The following is a 23695-nucleotide window of genomic DNA, read 5'->3' as shown; positions in this document are numbered from 1 at the left end:
ACTATAAATGTGGCATAAATCTCTTCTCAACAATTCATGAATTTCAGTGTAAAACATCGGATTTAAAGAACTTCATTCATCATAGATAATTTAGCGTTTTTCTGGGAGCTCAAAACCAGGGTCCGGATCTTTCTACAATCAGTAATGCAGTCTGTGATTTAAATAATTTGGATAAGGGATGTGGATGTGCTTTAGCATGCAGCCTATGAGAAGGAGATAGTGTATAGAAATGTCCCCGAAGGGTTTTCTCGGAGTGAGTATATTTGATAAAAAATTTTAAGGATGAGTAGCCTAAATAAAAAATGGAGAAAGGAAATGAAAGGAGAGTGGTGGCAAGGTCAGGGAAGGGGGCTGACAATGGGGGGAAGAGCGGGGTGGGGGGACTGGGACAGAGGCGGGGTGGGGTGGGGGCGGGGCGGAGGTGGGGGTGGGGGTGGGGGCAGGCATGTTACCAGCTTTTTCAATCCCAGGACAAATACTGGAAACCAACAGCCTAAAGAAGGAGAGATTTAGTTTTAGTTTAGTTCACACCTAGAGTTTTTTTTTTTTTTTTTTTTGGTTTTTTTTTTCGGAGTTTGGGGACCAAACCCAGGGCCTTGCCTAGGCAAGCGCTCTACCACTGAGCTAAATCCCCTGTTGTGGCTGGGAGGACTTGGCTGAATCTCTGAGTCTAGCAGCAGACCTTTTTGTGAGCAGGGAGCAGAGAGAGATATCTGTACTAGCAAGCTTTTCCCTCCGAACTTTTTAACTCTGAGACATTCAGGATTGGTCCCTACTCCTTAGTCAGTCTTCCCTGGAAACACCATCACAAACACACCCAGAATGTGTGCTTCATTGATCTCGTAGGCACTGTTCAATGTAACTATGGGTACAGTCAAAATGAGCTAACACAGGAAAGATCTCAGAACAGACATGAGTCGCTCTAAACAGGCTAGGAATTATTGGTGAATTATCAAAATTGTTAGGATATGGCTTCTTCATGGCATGCTGACGGGGACCATCTCCTGTAGCTGTATTACATTAGCTACAATATCCTAGCAGTCAAATGACAATAATTAGTAGTTATCAAGACTATCTCATGGTTATAATAATACTTCAGGTAAAAAAAAAATATAACCCTGACATGGTTGTTAAGAGAGAAAATAAGCCAATAATATGATTGTCAGCCTGAGTAGGGATTAGTATTGGTGACTGGGAGCATATATATTTTGAGGGAGAAGGAAGAGGTTGATGTCTTCATGACAGCTGTTTTGGGGAGGATCAACTGAGGAGAGAAGGAACACTTTTAGGGAAGGTTGTTCTGAAGGCACAGATCTACTTGAGAAAGCTTGACTATTAGATACAGCCGAGGGATCCATCAACATCTGGATGTGACGTATGCTGTTGGCTGTTTTCCAAAGGAAGGCACAGAATCACAAGAACAATTTAGGAGACATTTCCAAAAGTTTATAGGAAGATAGAATGTATCAGATGTCATCAAACAGGAAAACTAGAGGCAAGCAAGCAGGTACTAGAAAAGAGATGGAAAAGAGATCACATTTCCAATGAAGACTTCAGCCATGATTATCAGTCTGTGGTGAACCATCATTTACTGTTTCTGGAACTATAAAATATTTATGTATGCATATCTGCACGAATGAATACATACACATTTGTTCTAACGGGTGTTAATAAGACTAAAACTGATGAAAGGCTGGGCTCTGAATAACTATTGGAAAACCACTTCCATGAATTTCAAATCTATTTGTGAACTGCTCCTTGAATAACTCAAAGATCAAGTTTCTAAAAAATATCCCCCGGGCAACAGATGAATCTCATTATAAATAAGTTCGTAGGTAGCAGTGTTGAAATAGACATCGCCAACATTTCAAATCGTGTGATTTGTGTGATTGTGGTGGTGGTGGTGGTGGTTGACTGGGGATTGAGTAGTGGTGTCTGCATTATATTGTTTGACTTGGCAAGAAAACACATAAAACTCCTCACTCGTGGCCCACTTAAAAAAGAAGTATTATAGTTCGAGGCACTGTTGAGTGCCATGCTGGGCTACGAAAAATAAGGAAAGATTCATAAAGCTCCCTACCTTCCTCTCGTTTTCAGAACCCCACACAGAGACACAACCGCTACATTCATCAGCGACAGACCCCAGAGGTTCAGATTTATTTTTGCTTAATATTAAAATGTACAGTGGAAGAAAACATGAATTTTCTTTCCAGAATGACACGGCCACTTCCCTTCTAAACACCATAGCTTACTAATGACTCTAAAAGTGCTCGAAGGGTTTAGAAATGAATCATTACACTATATCCCGGTGATGAGTTAGCACACGAATCTCCCATGAAACGCCCTTGATTTTAGGTTAAATAAATTCCACATCTTTGTGTTAGAACTGGAAGGATGTTTTGTTGACTCAGGGCTCTGTTTGTGTTATAGGGCTTTAAGAAAGTGGTGGACTATGGCGGGAGGTTCGCTGGGAGCTGTCTTCTACATTGTACACAACACTAAGACCCAATTTAAACTCAACGGGAAACGTTCTTCCTGAGTTTGCCTTCCCTGATGTGGTCTGTGCATGTTTATGCCCGAGGGTTCTCCAAGAAGTAGAATTCTGAATTTGAAGTTGTTTGGCCCTTCAGATATTTTTTTTCAGTGAGATGCAACTACAGAGGCTAAATACCTGGGGTGTGAGCTTAGAGGGTTCTGTTCTCATTTCCCCTCCCCCTCCAACCCCGCTTAACCTACATATCCACACAGAGGTGGACCTTAGCATCCAGTGTGTTAATCCAGACACATGTAGTTGCTACTGGAAATTCTAGGGCCCCATTTTGCCTGTAGTGAAGTCATGTTGCTGGAGATGGTATCCTGTGGGATACCATAAGAGAGACTGCCCACCTTCTCCCCAAAATTAAACCATCAGAGTCCTTTCATTGGGAGCAAACTGGATACATGATTATAAGCACCATTGATCCCCACTGATCTTAGGACTCACTGGGTATCAGGACTAGTTCAAGCACAGCTTCCGTGATGTGTGACTCTCAACTTCATTGACCTCAAACCAGCACTCTACATGAATACGTCATGGTTTAATTGCTCACTTCTTTCTAATCTTGGCTTCCTTTTCTCAACTTAGTGTTACTAGGGGTTACAAACGATCTAAAAATGACCTTTGTTCTCCTGAACCCTTTCCTGACCACCTTGGATCACTGCAATGTCTATCTTTTTATAAACACACACACACACACACACACACACACACACACACACACACACACACACACACACACCCCAATTGGACATGCAGATGTTCACACTGTGTGACGAGGTTTTATTCTGCATATATTTCCGCCATTGCTACTTTGCTACTTCAAGCAGTTGGAAAATATTGATAAGCTTCTTCTTTTCTTTCTTACCTCCAATTCTTACTTGTGAATTGAGAGATCGTCATTAATGTTCTCTGCTGGGCATTTTCTATTCTAGGCTATTAATGAAGGTTCCCTGAAATAATTTTTGACATGCATAATCTTAAATATTGTTTAGGACCAACTCGTTATATTATATGACTGTTTAAAAAGTAAACAAAAATTCTTTCAGCTTTAGAATTTAAAACAGCAGATTGCTCATATTGAAATACCAGGAGAGCATAAGCAGAGATCAATAACTCAAGCTTAGTCGGGTAATTAGCCATATGTATCCTGGCTTTGAGTCTGTCCTAATAGTGTGTGCTGACAATTAAAATTAAATTTTACAGGGAGATCATGAGTCATTTAGTAAAATTAATGTATTATATAATTATCATTAGGTAGCCACAGGATTCCATTATGAGGCATCAAAATTCCATTGGAAGAACATCATAATGCTCCTGGAGCTGCAGAGTCAGATATAGAAAGAGCTGTTTGGGATGTTTATCTCTTCTTTGCACATTCAAAATGGTTCTAGTTTTGTGTGGAAATGTCACAGCCTAACGGACAGCCAGACACACTGCATCGGATGATGGTTGCTGGATTCACATTTCGGTTTTCCAAACTGAAAATAAGTTTTCTTGGCCATGCTTCCTCAAACGCAAGAACACGTCAGTGGAGGGGGCTAATGCCATAGCTTTTCAGAAACCACTGGGGAAAGTTAAAAAGTAAAAAAGAAGCTGACAAGAATTAACTACAAATTGACAACCTTATTCCTTTGCACTTACTCATGTTTTTATTTATATACTGTGGGTAGACTCTATCCCTTTAATCCTAAATAAAGTGTGAATGATAATTTCTGCAAATAATTGAATATCAGTTTCACGTGAATAGTCATGATATGAGTGAAAGAATCTGTAAGCGATAATGGTGTTTCAGAGCGGGGACTGTAATGTAAGTCACTTATCAGCTATGGGCCTAAGTCTCACGCCTGCATCCTTACTGCTGTCTATTTCTCACTGAGTATTAAGAGTCTCCCATGACAGAAATTAATCTTAGTCACCTATACATCTGATGTTGCTACATCTTATAACCCCTTTGAGTCCTCAGTATTTTCTGCAACAAACGTGGTATAGGAAATCTTAATGCTATAGGATGTTTTGTTTATTATAAATATGGTGGGCCATGCTCCCATTTCCTGTCTTAAGTTATGTATCAGTTGTTCTGGAGGGGATTCTCGACCCCTTGTGTCCCTCTTGTCCATGCTCATCCTCAATATGGATCTTTCAGTATCAGCATGATATTTCCATAGCAGCCTCTAGTGTAGAACTTCTGTCATTTTTCCTGGTAGCTTGTAGAAACATCATCCTGTGCCCAGCTGTCACAGTAAATGCCATGCTTGGTCAGTATCCACCTGTTAGCATCTACTCTCTCATTTATTACCCATGTACAATAGTGTGCCCATTTGCTTGTGATGGATAGGTGAAGGCCATAATGTGTCACTCTACTTTGAGTACTTATAGCCATGACTCAGGATTGACTATGTGAGCTTTCCTGAATCAATGATGCCTTAGGGGTACAGTTCTGGTATAAGTGTTTGTACCACCTCTCCTTCAAATATATCCTGATATTTGTCACCTGTTTTCTATGTGGTGGCTGGCCTAATGACAGCCTCTGTTTTTCTTCCTATGCTTGTCCTTACCTCACTGTTAGTACTATCTTAATGTACTAAAATCTGTGCATGTGTGTTGGAGATTTGTTTTAATGCTTTGATCCCATTGGGAATCTGAATGACCAAATGCCGAAGGTCCTTGTCCCCAGTTGGCTTTTGATGGATCAATAAAAATGCCAATGGCCAATGGCTAGGCACGGGGTGTGACACAGAGTTGTGTGGGTGAGGACGTATAGAGGAATGGGGAGAATTGTCATGACTGAGGAAAGATGGGACACAGGATTGGCAGGAGATAAAGCCAACCAGCCATGTAAGAATTCAGGGAAGTAGCTACTGTCCACTTCTCTGATTGGGGCTAGGGTAGCAGGGGAAGGTTTAGGAGTGTCTAGCCTTTGAGATATCCAAGTATTTTAAAAATAAGCTGAGGTATATGTGTGTCTCTTTCATTCATGGATCCAAAACTAGCTCCTGGACGGTGTATATGTGTGATCCACCAGGAGCACAAAGCAGTGTAGTCAAACTTCACTGCTATTTGTCCGTGTGCATGTGTTGAATATCTATGTGGTATATTCACATGTATGTGTGGATGTGTATGCCCCTATGAGCACTGCAAAGGGCAGTACTGAGTGTCCTGTGTCAGCATTCTCTCTCTTATCACTCCAAGACATTGTCTTTCATGGAACCTGGAGCTAAGCTGTAAGCCAACGAGTCCCAATGATCGTTCTTTCTCTGCTTCCTAGAAACTGGGATCCAGGTATAATATGGCCACATCTGTCTTTTTATGTGACTTTTGGTGATTCAAAATCATGGGACATGTGGTTGTGCAACAAGGGTCCTTACCACTGAGCTATTTCCCCAGATCCCTAAGAAACTATTTTTATCTAAATCTTTTGTCACTTGTGATTTATTTATTTATTTATTTATTTATTTATTTATTTATTTATTATGTAGAGTCCATGTGTGGCTCTTGACACTAGGGATCTTGTGAGGCAATAGAGCTAGCACATGAATGGCTTCACATCTGCTCTCTAGCTAGCAATGCAACATCCCTAACATCACAATGGTCCAGGCTTTCTCTAGTGGTGAGTTGGAGTAGACGGAAAAGGCAAAATACACTCTCTCCTGGATTGGAGACAGTGGCTGAAAACGATAATGGCCTTAGAGTTTGCAGTCAAGAGTATTGGCAGAAGATCTATGGAAGAAGAACAACAGATTCAAACTAGCCAATCAAACTCTCAGGATGCGGGCTCAGGATGGGGCTCACTGTGTAAGTACTTGCTATGGAAGTGTGAAGATCAGAGTTTAGATCATCAGAATCCATAGACAGGTGGGCGTGATGATCCATTCATGATCCCAATCTTGGAGACAGAGATTCTGCATCCTCAGAGCAAACTGTCTATAGAGACTAGATAGATCAGTGATCTCTGCATTTGGTTGAGAGACCTTGCTACCCTGAAAAAAGTGGAAGAGCAATCCAGGGTCTTTGCTGACATCAACTTTTTACTACAGGCCTCCACAGGTAAGTACATCTACACGTGTGTCTGCACACATACACACACATACATAACACACACACACATGCATACATGTACACACATGCACACATATGCACACATATGTGCACACACATATACATACAAATACATACATGCACACAAATGTACACATATATGCACACACATACATACAAATGCACCTGCATGCACACATGCATACACATATACACATGTATGTACACACAAATACACATGCAGGCACACACATGCATGCACAGACACACACTGTGTAGACAAGCATACACACACACACACACACACATATGAGAATGGGGGGTGGGAATCTTAAGATTCGATATAAAAGTCTCATTAAAGGCTACCATAGCATTTAAAGAAAGTCTCTTCCATAGTCAGTAGACCCTACTAAACACTAAACTCGATGCTTGGCTAAAAAGCAGCAGAAATCTAGATGATGCCTATTCAAAGAACCAGCCAGAATCCTTTGAAAAAATGAGCATGAAGAGAGCTAGAACAGAGCCCGATACTTGGATTTGGGCTCTGGGCGACCGACTCACATTCCTTGTTGAATGTTAGGGCTTGGATAGATGTCCTGTCAGAGTCCTTATGCTGAAGGATTGTCCCCAAGACAGTACTACTGGAAGATGGTGGACCCTTTGAAAGGTGGAACCTCCTAGGAGGTTTCTTTAGTCCTTTGGGGCGCTCTTTTAGAAGAGATTTTTTTCCCGTTCCTTGATCCAGATATATGTAGGCAGCTCAGCTGTATGGCTGCGTCATGCTTGTTTTCATCAATGCTCGCATCAATGAACTGCCTGATCCTAGTAAAAACTGAGCTAAAAGGAGGAGGAACAATGGCAGCCATCTCTACGTAAATGCTAGAGCCAAGCAGCTGCAAAGGCATCTTCTTCCGGAGGGCCTAACTGAAGACTTTCTGAGAGACCAAAGATGGCAGACTCAGACCGATGCCAGCCAATCAGGAACTGCTGTTTAAAAGAGATGTTTTCTGGGGGCCAATGGGGCATGGGTGGAGGAGGGTATTAAAGGAGCTTGCTGCAGCATTTCTTACCTGCTCCCAGAATCCGTGTTGTTGATTCTGCACCACCTCACTTCCCATCCCCAAGGACAGGTAGGGTTGGTCAGCGAGTAGTCCAGGGACCAGGCAGCACTAAATCCTGTGTTTATCATGTTACTTGCCTCAGATGTCTCCCGGGAGTACATTGTAGCGAGGCCCCCAAGGACACCTCCATGTTTCATTCACAGGAGAAACTTCAGACCATACTCTCTGTCTAGATATCTCTTGTCCTGTGGCTTCCAAACCTTGAGCTCGGCTAGAGACTAAGCACAGAGCAAGGGTGGGAACCCGGATATACCTTCACAGAAATGGGGTGGTTTGCCAAAAGCAACTGCAGAGTAGAGGCTATGACTCAGTGGATGAATGCTTGGTTACTGTACATAAAGCATTGGTCTCTTCCCTAGCACCTATGATATATATCTCAGAAAAGGCCTGTTGTGTACACACAGGAAGTAGGAGAATACACCTAGAAGCTAAACCTAGAGTGCGCAGGAATACACAGCAAGGAGTAGAGTCTAAAGGCAGTTTTATAACATCCACCAATCATATCTAGCATTTTATACTTTGCATTTCAAAGGTCCACATCCAAACCTAATTGTACACTAAAATACACAGCTCTGTAAACACATTTTTTTAAAGAAAATAAAATTACATGGGTTAAGTCAGAAAGGAAAGCTTTAATGCCAGTGAATGTTTAAATTATATAAATGCCATTAAATATAACAAGTAAAAATCAAATATATAGGATCTGACTCCCAAAGGTTCATGAAGAGTATCCCACAAGTCATTTATAGATTACTTGAACAGTATCTCTTTTCAAACTTCCAATGTAAGAAATTAGGTTCCGACAAACAACACTTAAACTAAATGATGACTCTGCTTACCCGGACTTGACCCACAAAGGCATTGGCCTCTTCCTCCACCACAGAAAGGTTCCTGGGCAGATAGGGATCGAACACGGGAGCGTTATCATTGACGTCTGTCACCACTATGTTCACAGTGGCAGTTGAGGTCTTAAAGGAAGAGAGAAGAAGATTCAGTATGAGGGGAGCTGCTGTCGTTTGGGATTCAGTTAAGTGTCCACACTGGTGTTTCTCCATCTGAAAGACGTCTCAGTTCCTTCGCTTCCCAGAGGAGAAAGATGTAGAAGATAAAAACAAACACACCAACAAAACAGATGAGGAGATCCAAGGATGATTGTCTAGGGCACAGATCTTCTGAGAATGTCATGTATCCCCCAGAGGCTTACCTTTATGTGACCTTTAGCTCGTTCATGCTTTATGGGTGGGGAGCATTTATTTATACACACTTATACCCTTTTATCCATAGACTGGACTATCCTGTAGTTTTCACCAATTGTGTGTTTCACAATTAAACAGAAACATATATACTATCAAATAGAATCAAAACAGAAACGTGTACTATCAAATAGTCTGACATATAAAGAAGTATTTTCAGGCAAGCTAATACTGTCAGAATACATCACCTTAGTAAGTTTTGACGTTTACATCTAAATCAAGAGTTTGAAAGTTGGTTCAGGGTCAGTAAGTTTGTCTTTATGTGTGAATTGAGCTGGATCCTCCATCTAACTTTGACCTCTTCCTCCCTTTGCCTCAGTATGGGGTGGGTAACAGGTGGCAAAGAGCAAACACGAAAGGAATAAACCCAAACTTACAAGGCAAAATATAAAATATGCTATGATATTAAAATGCTTCATTGTAGGTCAAGGACATACAAGAGGAAAAGAGAGAATGAAACTCCCATGAGAGTCTGGTACAAGATTTGTTTAAGAAAATAAAAATATTTTGAGCCTGGAACACCAGAGAAAATATCTACATAAAAATAGAGATTTTACTAACCTGTAGGTAATTTGCAATAAAACTAGAGTGGACACAGAGTATGAGTTGGGATGAGTGACTCTGAAGAGGCTGCGTGGTCATCAAGAAGTGGACAGAGACAAAGTAGGGTCGCCTGGCTGCCAAAGTGGAGTGGCCCGATAAAAGACCATGCTTTTTGTTGAAAACAAAGCAATTCCTCCGTGATCTGCAGAAGCCATGCTGCCTTAACTCAGATTCAATCCCAGCTTCTAAGTCTCCTATTATAAACTACCTCTTCTAAACAAAATCAAGAACAATATAGTTACCTTAAACCTCCGTGTCTCTTCTATAATAGGTTCAGCTGACATTAAAACCACAGAGAGGTTCTGGATGTGGGTGGCTTGTTTATTTGTGTGCACAGATGGCTCCCCCCTTCATAATTTAGGGCTACATGTACATGATTTATATGCACGTAACGTTCAATCAAACTTTGACTTGAAGACATCAAGAGGGTCACAACAGCATACAGTAGTCCCAGTCTGGAAACTACCCAATGTCTATCCATAGCAGATATTGATATATGTTTCATGCATGAGATAGACATGGGTACAGTCTGAGGACATGTGACCCAATCGCCATGAGTGACCCTGTGGCACACTTCAGGAGCATAAGGTTGAGTGACAGGAATTAGGCATGATAACATGGAGTTACACGGTTTCACTGACATAGGTGAGAATTCTACATACTAACCAGGGTCAGTATAGGGTGGCAAGAAGAGGTGGAGGAAGCTTTAGACCATGGCATGGTCAGATTTTTCAAGAGATGAAGAAAAATGCTTCTTGCCATGGGCTATTATTTTCAGATGCTCTCTCACCTGGAAAACTCATTGAGTTGTCCAGTTGTGGGATTTGCAATCTTCTCTACACGGATCACCGATGAAACCAGTTAATTTAGAAGATGCACACAAGCAAACGCACACGTGTGTACACGTACTGTGAGTTTACGCAAAGAAATTAAGATTCTCCTGACTCAATGGTGTGCAGGTGTTTGATTTTCCCCTCCAAACATTTCTATACCTCTCGAACTTTCTCCAAGAAAGCTACAAGGCTTTTGTAACAGAAAAACTACTTTAACAAATGTTATTTCAAGTTATGTGAGAGGTAAAACCAGCTTTTTATAAAAAGTGTATGTTTTATGGCAGCAGTATTTTCCAATTTGCCTGAGGGTGAACAGGTATTAAATGTGACAGCTTGGAGCTAAGACTTCAGAGTGGTTGTACTGGTGTCCCTGGCTTTCATTCAAGCCCCTGGGACACCTCTATGTCCACCTCTGCATTTCCTATCTATTTTTATCACCCATATATCTTTTTTTTTTTTACCTCTTTTAGATTCTTCATTCCATGGTGGAGTAGGCTTGCAGACTATCTCGCATCCACTGTCAAAGACTGACCTGCTGCTGGTTGATGCCCAGAGGACACACTGCAGGGAGCTTAGACATACTTTCTGACACTGTTCTGAGTTTTACAGCAGGTGACAGGAATCCACATGGGTGGATTCCAGCTTTAACATGTCCTAAGAGAAGGATAGCACTTGTGTCAAAGTTGCCTGGGTATCAGTACTGCTCTTGACTCTGGCTATATTTTACTTATCCCAGCTGCTCTCTTTTGACCGTGGTGACACAGTCCTAGACTGACTGGCTAGAGAGCACAGTGGTTTTGGTTTTTAGGTTGGTAAGGAAGACAGTCGCACAGTGATTCAACGTGGGTCATGCTTCATATTGAGGACAGATTCTCGGTTTTGAAAGTTAATTACTACTACATGAACATGGTTCATGCTAATAAAGGTATAATAAAAGGGTGCTTTTCCCAAATCCCTAGGCGAACTTGTAATATGACAATTAAACAGATATCAAATAAATAAATAAACCTAATAAATAATTACTCTTACTGAGAAATTTGCTTAGTATTTTCTCAAATGTTTCCTCTCTTACGGTCACATTAGTTAGAAATTTTTGTATTTCAGTACTAAATACTATTGTTGTTCACCTGGGGCTGATACCCATTTTTGATTACTTCTTTGGTTTTCATTTTCAACACTAAACAAGTCTTAAAAACACATATTCTATCCTCAACTAATACAGGAAGGTGTTTCTATAGTAACGGTTTTTATACACTGATTCTCTTTGATGGTGATGGCTCTTACGTAGACACTGATGTAACAACCTTGGTTTTCCAAAGAGTTCATACAAGACGAAGCAATGAACAATTACCCACACAGAGGACTTCTCAATTAAAAAATGCTGGTGAATGTGTATTATTTCTGATGCCTTTTATAATATAAACGTTATTGATCCTATCGAGTTAATTACTTGAATCACTAAAAATAGTTTGGAAGTAAAACATAACTACGATAAAAAAAATTTAAGTGCATTAGCTGGTAGAAGCAAAGAGGATGCATTTCTATCTGTGCAAATCTAAACGAAAAAAAATACTTATAAATGTGTAATAAGAGAATGGGAGGGGACACACATGGGCCTGTGGATTGAACCCAGTGTTCTGTACATACTAGGCAAAGACTTTCCTCTAGAGCTGCAAATCCAGTTCTTCAGTCTTAATAGGGGGTGGATCAAAAGGGGATGGTATAAGGGAGTTACAGAAGAAGGGGAACCCTTAATTAGAATATATCATATGACTAAAAACCATCTCTTCTGAATAAGAAAAATGAAAACAAAGTAAAATAGGTTTTAAAATAAAGCATAATGAGACACAAATACAATTAAACTATTTTAAAGTACATTTTGAACATTTAATCAAGAATCTACAAAGGACTCAAAACAGAATCAAGATTATGTATCACCCAATTGAAAATGGGCTATGGGGGAAGGAGAGGTGGCGTCTTAGCCCAGTGGGTAAGAGTATTTGTTGCTTTTGCAGAAGACCCAGATGTGATGTCCAGCATAGCACTTACATGGTGATTCCCAACAGTAGGTCCAGTCCCAAAGAACCCAGTACTCTATTCTGACCTTGATAGGTACCAAGAATGTATGTGGTACACATACATGCATGCAGATAAAACACTCATATACATGCAAATAATAAAAACTTTTTGAATTAGAAAAAATGAGCTATGGCTTTGAACAGAGCTCCCGGGATAAAGAGTAGAGCAGAGAGTGAAGGAAAGGCCATCCAGAGACTACTCCACCTAGGGATCCATCCCATATACAGACACCAAACCCAGACACTATTGCTGATGCCAAGAAGTGCTTGCTGATAGGAGCCTGCTGTAGCTGTCCCCTAAGAGGCTCTGCCAGAGCCTGACCAATACAGATGTGGACGCTCACAGCCAATCATCAAACCGGACTCTGGGACCCCAATGGAAGAGTTAGGGGAAGGACTGAAGGAGCTGAAGGGGTTTGCAACCCCATAGGAAGAACAACAATATCAACCAACCAGATCCCCCAGATCTCCAAGGGACTAAAACACCAACCAAAGAGTACACATGGAGGGACTCATGACTCCAGCTACATATGTAGCAGAAGATTGCCTTATCTGGCATCAATGGGAGGAGAGGCCCTTGGTCCTGTGGAGGCTCTATACCCCATTGTAGGAGAATGCAAGGATGGTGAGGTGGAGTGGATAGGTGGATGGGGGAGCACTCTCATAGAGGCAGAGAGGAGGGGGCATGGGAGAGGGGACTTGCGGAGGGGAAACCAGGAAGAGGACAGCATTTGAAATGTAAATAAATAAAACAACCCATAAAAGAGAAATAGTTCAAAATGTGTTCAACGCCATTAGCAATTAATATAAATGCAAAACAAGACTACTTTGAGACGTCATCTTACTCCCATCAGGATGGCCAGAATGTATAAAACAGTGGACATCACATGCTGGTGAGGATGTGAGTGACAGGGAGCCACCATTCGCTGTTGAGAGGACTGAAAACTGGGGCAGCCACTGTGGAAACCTGTGTGGAGAATACCCCCAGAGCTAAACATAAATGGATCATATGACCCAGATATACCACTCCTTGGCATACGCCCAGAAGACTCAACACCCTACATCACAGATACTTGACTGGTCATGATCATTCCTGCCCCAGTCACAATAACTAGAAAATAAGTGGAGACAACCTAATTGCCCTTCAATTGATGGATAGATATTAAAAATGAGGCACATATACACTATAGATATTATCCAGCAGTAAAGAAAAATGAAACCATGAAGACAAGGAGGTAGAGTTAGAAAATATATTGAGTTAACACAGACCCAGACACGAAAAAAAAAGTCTTTTTATTTGTCGTGTCCCACTCTGGACCTTGATATGTAACTGTAGAGCGTGAAGTAACTGCAGATGTCATGAAAGTAAAAAGGGATCATGGGGTGAGGGTGTAGAGAAGGCTCTCTAGAGAAGAGGACAGTAGGGCATGGGCTTCATGAAGGGAGAAATGAGAAAAACAGGGGGAGACTTCAACCTGGCAGCGGGTACAGAGATAAATACATAGGTGAGGGAGGAAGGCAGAAATATCTGTAGGAGTGTTTGAAAAAATGTAAACAAATACAGTATGTATACGATCATTTAAACACACTCAGAATTCTACACTGAGGAAAAATGCCCTTACCCGAGAGCCATAGATTCATCTACAAAACCCTTACTTGCAAGCGTGGGAAACTTCCCTTCCAGGTGTTGGTTGTGGGCTGACAAGAAGAGTATAAATCAATATGGGCTGCTATCGTTGTCCTTTGTGGCCCCAAACTTGAGGGTCAGACCCCATGGCTGAAGACACCATAACTTTTCAGAATAGGACTTTAATAAGGAGACTGGCAGCCTGCACAGGGGTTGCCCTGGTCTGTACCAGATGGGGTCCTAGACCTAAAAGGAGAAGTAGACACAGGCTCCCATCCCCAACCCAGAAAGTGATGTGAAAGCCTCCTCTGTGGGAACTAGCTCTCCTAGGGTCAAACATTGTTATTTAAGCTACCAATGGAGAGAAAGCCATTGGAAGTTTTACCCAGCTATAAAGTCCATGAGCCCCAATAATGACCAGGAAAGAAAACAAAAGCTACTTACACACGCAGTCCCTTTATCTGATTAAACAAAAAGTATTTGGGTCATTCCTTTTCATAAATATGGAATTTTAATGGTTGAGAGAATTAGGATGTATGACTTAAGAGTGTCTTTTTTTTAATGCCAATAAACAAGAAAGTGCACAGTCAGCAGTGGGCACACTACCTAGAGAGGGTATTTTACATCCGTGTAAAATATTGTTGGGTTTAACAGCAAACCTCTCGAAGCTCCAATACCAAGAGCCTGAGGAGTCTTATTCAGGTCACTGGATTTCCTTTGTGATTTAGAAAAAAATGTCCTTCCTGAGGCTGTGCTGGAAGACTTTTCAAGGGAGAAAATAAAAAAAAAAAATGAGTATCATTGCTAATGGCGAGACAGAGAAAAGGTTCATCTGGGCATAACGGGAGAGATGTGGAAGGAGGAGAACAGAGCGCAAGGTCCCTCTCCTCACCCCATCCAGCCCTGACACTTCGAGCCACCCTAGGTATGGTAGGAACATTCTATGCACGTGAAGAATCACGTAGAGAAAAGAAGAGAATCTGTGGTGATCAACTTATATCCAAGAACCTATAATACTGTTTGCTCAGGTTTTCAGATCAAATTTTGTTTTAGTGTGGTTTGGTTGGACCGGGCTTGGTTCAGAACTAAGAAGTGTTACACACACATTTCTTAAAAGGACAGAGCAAATGTAAAGCCCTTCAAAGGAAAATAGAAGCAAGGGTCCGAGGACGGACAAGTGGTTACTTGAAGCACACGATATAAAGTGTAACTGGGTAAATACCAACACACGCAAGACTTTCCATCAAAACCTATTCCAGCCCCACCTTGGCAAGCTCGTAAGTGAGTCGGAACTCTAAATGGATGCAATTATTATTATGTGAAAATGATGTGCCTGTGATAGTTAATGAAATCTGCATATTTATAATAAATAAACTACAGTTAGCTTCTTAAGGTTTCTAATTTCTCTGAATGAAGACAGAAAAGGAAAATTAGAAAAAGTCAAATTAAATTTCAAAAACATCCTCTCTAAAATTAATGAGAAATACGGTGTGAGTAGTCTCTATTTTCCCACCACTGTTCAGTGAGACAGGGGATTTTCATTAAAAAATAAATTTGCCCTGGCAATTTATTTCATACAAATTACATTTGACTTATTTTTTTGTGTAGATAATTTAACTACCCCTGGTTCATGTTCATTATTCACTTATTTTAAACTTCGTGATTATTGATTTTAAAAGCTTTTTTTAAAATTATGGCTGCACAAAAAAAATTTAAGTTAAAAACGTTCAGTAAGAAAAGTGTCATTAGACCACAGAATACATTAGGATATATCATATCATTTGTTCTTCAGGTCCTGGCTGTACAGGCTACTGTGAAAATGTATTTCCAGGCTCTGGAGAGAAGTCTCCGCAGATTAAAACATTTGTTGCTTTTGGCAAGGTCCCAACTTCAGCTCCAGCATCGGCATAGGATAGCTCAGAACTGCCTGTAACTTTGTAACTTCAGCACCAGGGAATCTGATGCTCTTTTCTGGACTCCTCAGGATCTGCATTCTCAAGTATACAACCTTCCCCACATATGTATGTATGTATGTATATGTATATATATATATATATATGTGTGTGTGTGTATATATATGTATTATATATGTATTATATATTTGATCTATCTATATCTATCTATATATCTCTATGTATGTATATATATGTATGCATATATACATATGTATGTATGTATATGTATATATACATAGAGATATATAGATATAGATAGATCAAATATATAATATATATGATCAAATTATTCAAAGCAGATATAATTGGATAATCCAACACTTCAATATTTTCAATACAAGCTTTTGAAAACAGTCGAGGACTTACCCAAAAGCAATGCGTTTTTAAAGCTGAATGAGGTCTTAATGAGGCAAGAAGGAGAAAATGGAAACCTAGACTGGCTGTGACCGGAAAAGCAGAGCTGAGAAACACGTGTGAGTGACAGAAAAGGCCCTGTTGTAACAGAGTAGCTGTGGCATGCAGCTTGCATGGATGAGCAGCGCCATGCTTAGCAGATGGTGCCTGGTCCAGACACTAGACATGCTGGCTGGTCTCTTCCCTGTCTAAGGCGTTTTATTTTTAAGGATAGACCTTAAATATCCACGGCTGTTAGTTTCCAAGTGACACTGTGACTTACCCCGAGGCTATGCGTATCCTCTGCTTTTTCCTGTATCTGAATGTCCTGTGCCTAAATGTCACATCACTCTAATTATGCCTTTTAAATGGTCATTTGAATAACTCCTCCTCCATTTCCTTAGCACTCCAGCTCAGCTAATAGCTGGCCAGGAGACTCAGTAATGTTTAATCAAGAGTCAAGTTCCAGGTTCCTTCTAGAGAGCCTGACCCCTGCACCTTCATGTAACACTGGCATGCTACAAATCAGACATGTTCTGTGCATAAAATCCACCCTGAGCTGTTTTCCTCCAGGCAACCGTTTGTCTCATATTCTTTGAACTGTGTGTTTTATTTTTCTGCAAAGTCCTTATCAAACTCTTCCAAAAGCCCAAATTGTTTTCAGGGGAGATTTTTTATGACCAATTATCTCTACTTTTATTTTTATGAAGGTTATTATATTAAATATTAATCTGACATGTTTTCATCTTGGCAGATTTTTCTCAGCAATGCCCTAGGTTGTAAATGTTAGAAACACGTTCTCTTACGCTCATCCAAGAGCAAAGGAGTCATTTCAAGGAAACTGGGTGAATTACTATTGAACCCGCTGACCTTCATGTATTTATCTCATGGGTTCGGAATTGCTCCTAGCAACCTTGTGGAGCTGACACATAAGCAGTTGACTAAAGGAGCCAAGAACATGGGCTGTGGAGAGGATTCCGTGTGTGAAGTCCGTGTGTTGCAAGCATGAGGAATCCACATCCAAAGCTTAGCATGTGGCTATAAGCTTGTGTGTTTTCGCTTTGGCATCCCTGTGCTAGAGGTACTGAGACACAGGTCCTGGGGCTCCATGGCCTGCCATCATCATCTGAAATCCCAGTTACCAGTGGGAGACTTTGCCTCATAGAGCAAGGTGGACAGCTCCCGAGCCAAGGCCTGAGGTTGACCTCTGCCCTGAACTTGTGTACTTACATGCAACCACACAGTTGCACACACATCTGCACACACATCTGCACACGCATGCGCACACATGAGCGCACACGCACACACGGAAGAATAAAATAGAAATCAAAACCAAAATTAGTGAACGAAGTATTACCAACGTCGGAAACACTACAAGGCTTTGAAATTCAGATGCGGAAGCTGTGACCAGAGTAATTGAAAGAGCATAGGTAGATGAGTTCTAATTCTAGACTGTTGTGGTTGTGATCTGTGTGGGAGAGGCTCAGGCCAGGCTCTGGGTTCAAACACCTAAGTTTAAAAAGAAAGGGAAGAAACGAAGCAAGCAAATAAAAATAATTCTGGAATGGTGAAATCAATTTATTTATTCTTAAACCTGACGACGAGGTCTGGAGAAAGTGGCAAATGGAATTTACCCCTCTAAATTTACAGGCAGCTTAAGGCGGAGATCATTCAGATTTTGTCAGATCCCAAGTAACCCGTGGTCAAACCTGTGGCCTCAATTGATCTACTTTTCTATGCACTTAAAGTATTCATCCACACAACCTGTCACGGTACCGTCTCAGCAAGAGTCGTGCTCAGCGGAGGACGTTTAACCCAGAAAGCCGCAGAATGCACCCTCACGCGGCTTCTGACTGACCCAGTGTGATGCCTTCTAGAGAGAGATCTCAGTTCAGATTCCCTGGGAGTTGTAACCAAGTAGTAAGAGTCTGATCACGAGGGTCTGTTCCTCAAATCAAAGGCTGAGGTACCAGGGCGGTTTCCAGAGTATGGGTCCGTCTGTTAAGAAAGGCCTTTGAGAAAGGAGCATTTCGTCCTGGGCGGCTAAGGGCTACTATGGCTGTAACACGTTTTAGAGATGTACGGATGCAGGACTCTTTAGTTTCCCCGTCCCTGTCCCTGTGGTAACACTTACTCCATCTGGCCTGCCATCTGAGGCTGTGACGATGAGGATGTAGCGGTCCGTGCTCTCTCGGTCTAGAGCCTTCCCTAGGCTGAGAATCCCTGTGCTAGAGGCAGAAAGAAACAAAAAAACACTGTCACGCAAGCTTTATTTTTTCCCCTTTCCGAATTGGATAGGAAGATCCCTGCAGATCAGTTCTCCTCTCACCTCCCCTCCCCCCTCCTTCCTCCCTCCCCTCCCCCCTCCCCTATCTCCATCCTCACCTTCCTCCTTCCATCCCATTCCCCACTTCCACCTCTTCCCTTCACTCTTGTTCGCCCCTTACCATAGCTTATCCCCCTCTCCCATTGGTTGGCATTCCTCCCCACAAATCAAAATTGCATGTTTTCTCTTACATATGTAGAAAGCAGAGGAGGGCGGTCTATTGGGAAGAGCTATTTTTGATGTTTTTTTTTTATCCGCTCTCTATAATCATAAACTGAGTATTGAAGTGGGATTCTAGGTCTCATGTTGAGACTGGGGATGGCTCTTTAAAGCTGTCGAGTGTCTTAGCAATAATAGGAAACTGTAAACCCGGATGGGATCGCAGTGATGATTCTCCCCATTCTAGTGGAAAATCAAGCAAAAACAAAATCACCACACCTAATTCCTTCCTGGGAGAAAGATACCTGCCGCGTGTATCGCCATTTCAAAGTAAACGCTCCTTTGTTTCCCAGCAACACCATAATTCTCAGTCAAGAGGTTGTGCTTTATAAAGAGCAGACACTTTTTCTGTTCCTTGCAAAACATTCATGCTGGAGGTGGAAGACTTTCTGTCCCTTTGACACAAGTTCTGTGACAACGCTCAGTTTCCTTGGCACTTGCCACTAATAGAACTTATGCAAAATCAGATAATTCAGGGATATTAAATCTGTAGACTACGTGCTAAGGTATTAATATTTCTTTTTATTTTCATAAGTGCATTTAAGTTTACAACCGTTTTGTAAGAAGGAATCAAATTGTGTAGTTTACACTTTGTAATGGATGATAATTAGTGTATATCTGCTCGTTTCATAATTTTAAATAAATGATGGTGGCTATTTTAGAAATTGTATCATATTCTTATTTTTCTAAAATTTAGAGGGATTCTCAAAGTGTGCAAACTAAGTTCCACACAATAGCTGAGTAAATTCTCATTCTTAGAATTATTTAATTCTACACCTTACTACCCAGAATAAATGTCTTCCCGGCATACTTCTCGCCAATGTAATATTTTTTAACACATTAGGATTCAAAATAAGCTCAACATGTGATTTGGGGTTTTCCATTAGACGTTGCAAATGCCATTTCCATCCAACGCCCATGTAAAGAACATTTACTTTAATTTAATAAAACACTGATTATTAATCAAGTAGGAAAACTTAGTTTGCTTCTGATTGATACGTAGACTCTGTTTTGACGTAAGTGCTTCATCCAGAGACTGGAATTTGTATGATACCCATCACACGGAGCAGTGAGCACAGAGTCAAAGGCAGCAGCATGGTAACGCATCTGGTTGAATTTTTGTCCATGATATGGACTTTGGGAGTTCTCAGAGCGTGCGACAGCACTGCAAAGCACAGACTGAAAACTGTTTAGTCAAAATAACTGGACACCACCTCCAGAACACATTGACAGTACTCAGGTTTGTGTCACCCCTGGACGTTGCAAATATCTCACGTAATCTCATCCTGTGATAACACTCATAGAAAAGGAAGGCAGTTTAGGCTTTTCAAATGCACTTAGAAGCGACTTGAGAAATGGGGAGTCTGTCAACCTAGCCATGGTTCAATATAGAAAAAAATGAATCCTTTCTGTTCTCATTCTGCTTCACTCCTCTGTAACTCTCCTTGGGCATGAACTTGCCAAGTGACTAGACTTTCTGACTTGGGTCAGTTTTTACATAAATAACTATTTTTTTTTCTTATTTATATGATGATGGAGAATGTTGGCCTTCCTTCTAGGCTCCGCCCCATAGTTACCTGGCAACAGCCGGGTGTGCTTGACTCACGGTAAATGGGACTGCTTACCCCCTCCTCTCTTTCTTCTCTTTCTCTTCTTACCTTCTTCCTCCTCTGTCCCTTCTCTCTTCATTCCCCTCCCCCTCTCTCTCCACGTGCTCCTGGCCAGCCTCTACTCCCCCTACCTCTCTCTGTCTTTCTCTGCCTCCTCTACCCCCTCAACTCCCCTCCCCATGCTCTAAATGGACGCTGTTTCTCTAATATATCCGTCATATGGCTGGTACCTCAGGGGAAAGGGATGCCTCAGCATGGACCCCACAGAGGCAACCTCCGCCCCCCACTCTACTGCACCTCCACCAAACATTTCCCTGGCTTCTTTTTCTTTTTTATAAAGCACAACAGAGAAGAAGGGCTACATGCCTTCTGCCTCAATGGTGGAAGCAGATGACGGTGAGTTGTCAAGGGAATGAAAGGTAGTGTCTTTGAGTATTCGGAGCAGAAGGATATGTCCATGGAAAATATGAACATCTCTCATGATAAAGCTGGCCAGGGGGAACATTCCCACAAGTTGGTGGAGGCCACCAGGCCAGGAAACATGGTCCACACTAGGAGTGCAGTCAATCAATCAATCAATCAATCAATCAATCAATCAATAAAAACTTTGCATGGTACATGAGCATTGATTCTGATAACCCCATTAACAGTGCTAATTTTCACAGAACTAAAAAACACCACTCAGAAGTGAAGGCAGTCGTGAAGGGGGCAATTCTAAGACAGCACCTCTCCCACAGAGCATCAGAGCGTCAACACAGCCAGAGTCAGACCCACGTCGGATGGAACTATGACGGACAGATATGTACGGAACCCAAATAACGGTGCAAAGGTGGGTGCTTTTTTTTTTTTTTTGCTTCTATTCTCTCTTGTTCACATTGGTCTTGAACAATGGTTCTCACCTTTGTGAGTGTGTGTGAACTCTTCGGGGTTCAAATGACCCTTGGGCAGGGTCTGATAATTCTGCATATCAGATCTTCACTTTACAACTCATAGCAGGAGCAAAATTACAGTTACGAAATAGCAAAGATAATTTTGTAGTTGGAGATCGCCACAACACGAGGGGCTGTTTCGAAGGGTTTTAATTAACAGTGTGAGGAATGGTTGAGAACCATTGGTCTCGAGAGTGTAAAGAGAACTCATGCTCCAGACTCTACGTATGTATACACCTATATTTTTTCCACAATGGATTATAGCTGTCCTATCTAACGCTTGCTAAGAAATGGCTCTAAGAAATGGCATTCAGTACTTCACTTCTCTTACTTCAACTCAGAACTCATACAAGGAAGAAAGGCACCAGGTGCTCTTTAAAATGACCGAAGGTGAGAAAGCACCCTGTCACCAGACACCAAGCACACCTGAGCCTCACGATCCTAGGAGAAGAACCTAGCACACAGTTTACAGGATGGTCTGAGCATCACGAACAGGGCTGGAATATCCAGCGAACAAAATTGAATCGAGTTGTTATGTCCATGGCAAAGTTTCAACAAAGGTATCGAAACCACTCGACAGGAAAATGTATTTTAAACCAACCATTATGTGAAAACTGAATTCACTCTCTCTCTCTCTCTCTCTCTCTCTCTCTCTCTCTCTCTCTCTCTCTCTCCATATATATATATATATATATATATATATATATATATATGTTTGAAGGATTCTACTTAAAGGCATGCAATAATTCACCCAAATGGGTTAATCGTATAATTGTAGGAAGTGAAACCAAACACCAGGGACAATATTGATGGCTTGGCGTGGCTTGATGTCTATATGCAGGTGAGGGCGGGCACAAGATAAGGCAAGGCCTGTGATTAGGCAGTGAAAAAGAAAGGCAGGGGCAGAGTTTTTGAAAGGCAGAGAGATAAGAGAAGAGGAGAAGAACCAAGATGGAGGAGGAGAAGGACGACCCAGATCTGTGTGGCTTTAAATAGCCACAGGTAGCTATGAATATCTTATGAGGGATGGGTTATTACAGGACAATTTGTCTTATCTAGGTGTCTTATATCAATATCAATTGGTCCTGAGTTTATTATGTGGATGTTTAATGGAGTGAAAATTTACTGATATAAATCTGATTAATAAATTACAAGCCTCTAGAGTTTTGGTTTTACTGGGTTGCTGGGAATGTGAGCAGAGTCCACAGCAGAGAGCCGCAAGGTAAGGACCATTGCATGGGACTAGCCATGGAGGTGGAGAGGCTGCCGGGACAGAGAGTAGCAGGAAGTAGTGTGGCTTGGTGCCTGGAACCATTCGTAATTGTTTAATATTTACTACTACAACGTGGATTCAGCGGTGCCTTTATTGGAGAAGATGCCAGATACACACCAAGCAAAGATAGAGTAATAATATTGGACTTTATCAAAAGTATAAAATTTTGCATCAGATAGCATCATCAAGGAAGTGGGAAGATGATAAAGAAGATGTTTTGACATTCTGTATCCAGCAAGCATGTGGCTTCAGAACTCTAAGGGACTCACACAACTAACCAAGAGGGGACTCAGGTAAGTAACAAAGGTCTAAGTCAATGGTTTCCCAAGGAAAGTATCTGGAGAATGGGTTCATGGAGGTGTTCAGCTTCATTATGTATTCATGCGGGACATGCAAATAAAGGCCACACAGAACTACCAATTCACACCTACTGAGAGTTACAATCAAAGAAGAAAAGTCACTGTTAACAGTATTATGGGGAGATTAGAATCCTCCTAACATTGCCAGTGAGAAGGCAAAATGGTTCAGAAACTTGTCATTGGGTGCTGAGGATATAATGATTCAGACCCTGATGAAAGCATTCAGCAATTTCTCAAATAATTTAGAAACCAAATTACAATGTGCCCCAACAATTATCCCTCTATGTATACAGTCAAAGCAAACAAGCCCAACTCATGTACTTGAATACACATCTATATGTACCACAGGGTCGATAACCAAGCGGGATAAATTTCACTCAAAGACCCACTAATGAAAGAGTAAAGACATTGTTGTCTGTGTGCATAGTGTAATATCGTGCGGACATATAAAGCAAAGAGGGGAACAGATACATCTGCTAAATAGAGAGACGAGAAGAGCCATGCTACATAGATCCTGTTCACTCTCATTATTTTCCGACTTT

At 41.4% G+C, this 23695-nt stretch overlaps 1 protein-coding gene across 1 annotated transcript in view; it reads right to left on the bottom strand.

The window, feature by feature from the left end:
- The window catches only part of LOC116913192 (protocadherin-15-like), a 299819-nt gene that overhangs the window by 72312 nt on the left and 203812 nt on the right, over positions 1-23695 (bottom strand). Inside the window, 2 exon segments of the mRNA XM_032917385.1 lie at positions 8535-8663; positions 18572-18665. Coding sequence (XP_032773276.1) covers positions 8535-8663; positions 18572-18665 — 223 coding nt within the window.

The sequence above is a fragment of the Rattus rattus genome, chromosome 12 (assembly GCF_011064425.1).
Source record: "Rattus rattus isolate New Zealand chromosome 12, Rrattus_CSIRO_v1, whole genome shotgun sequence".
Lineage (NCBI taxonomy): Eukaryota > Metazoa > Chordata > Mammalia > Rodentia > Muridae > Rattus > Rattus rattus.
The sequence above is the reverse complement of the archived record's forward strand: the minus strand, read 5'-3'. Positions and strand labels throughout refer to the sequence as shown.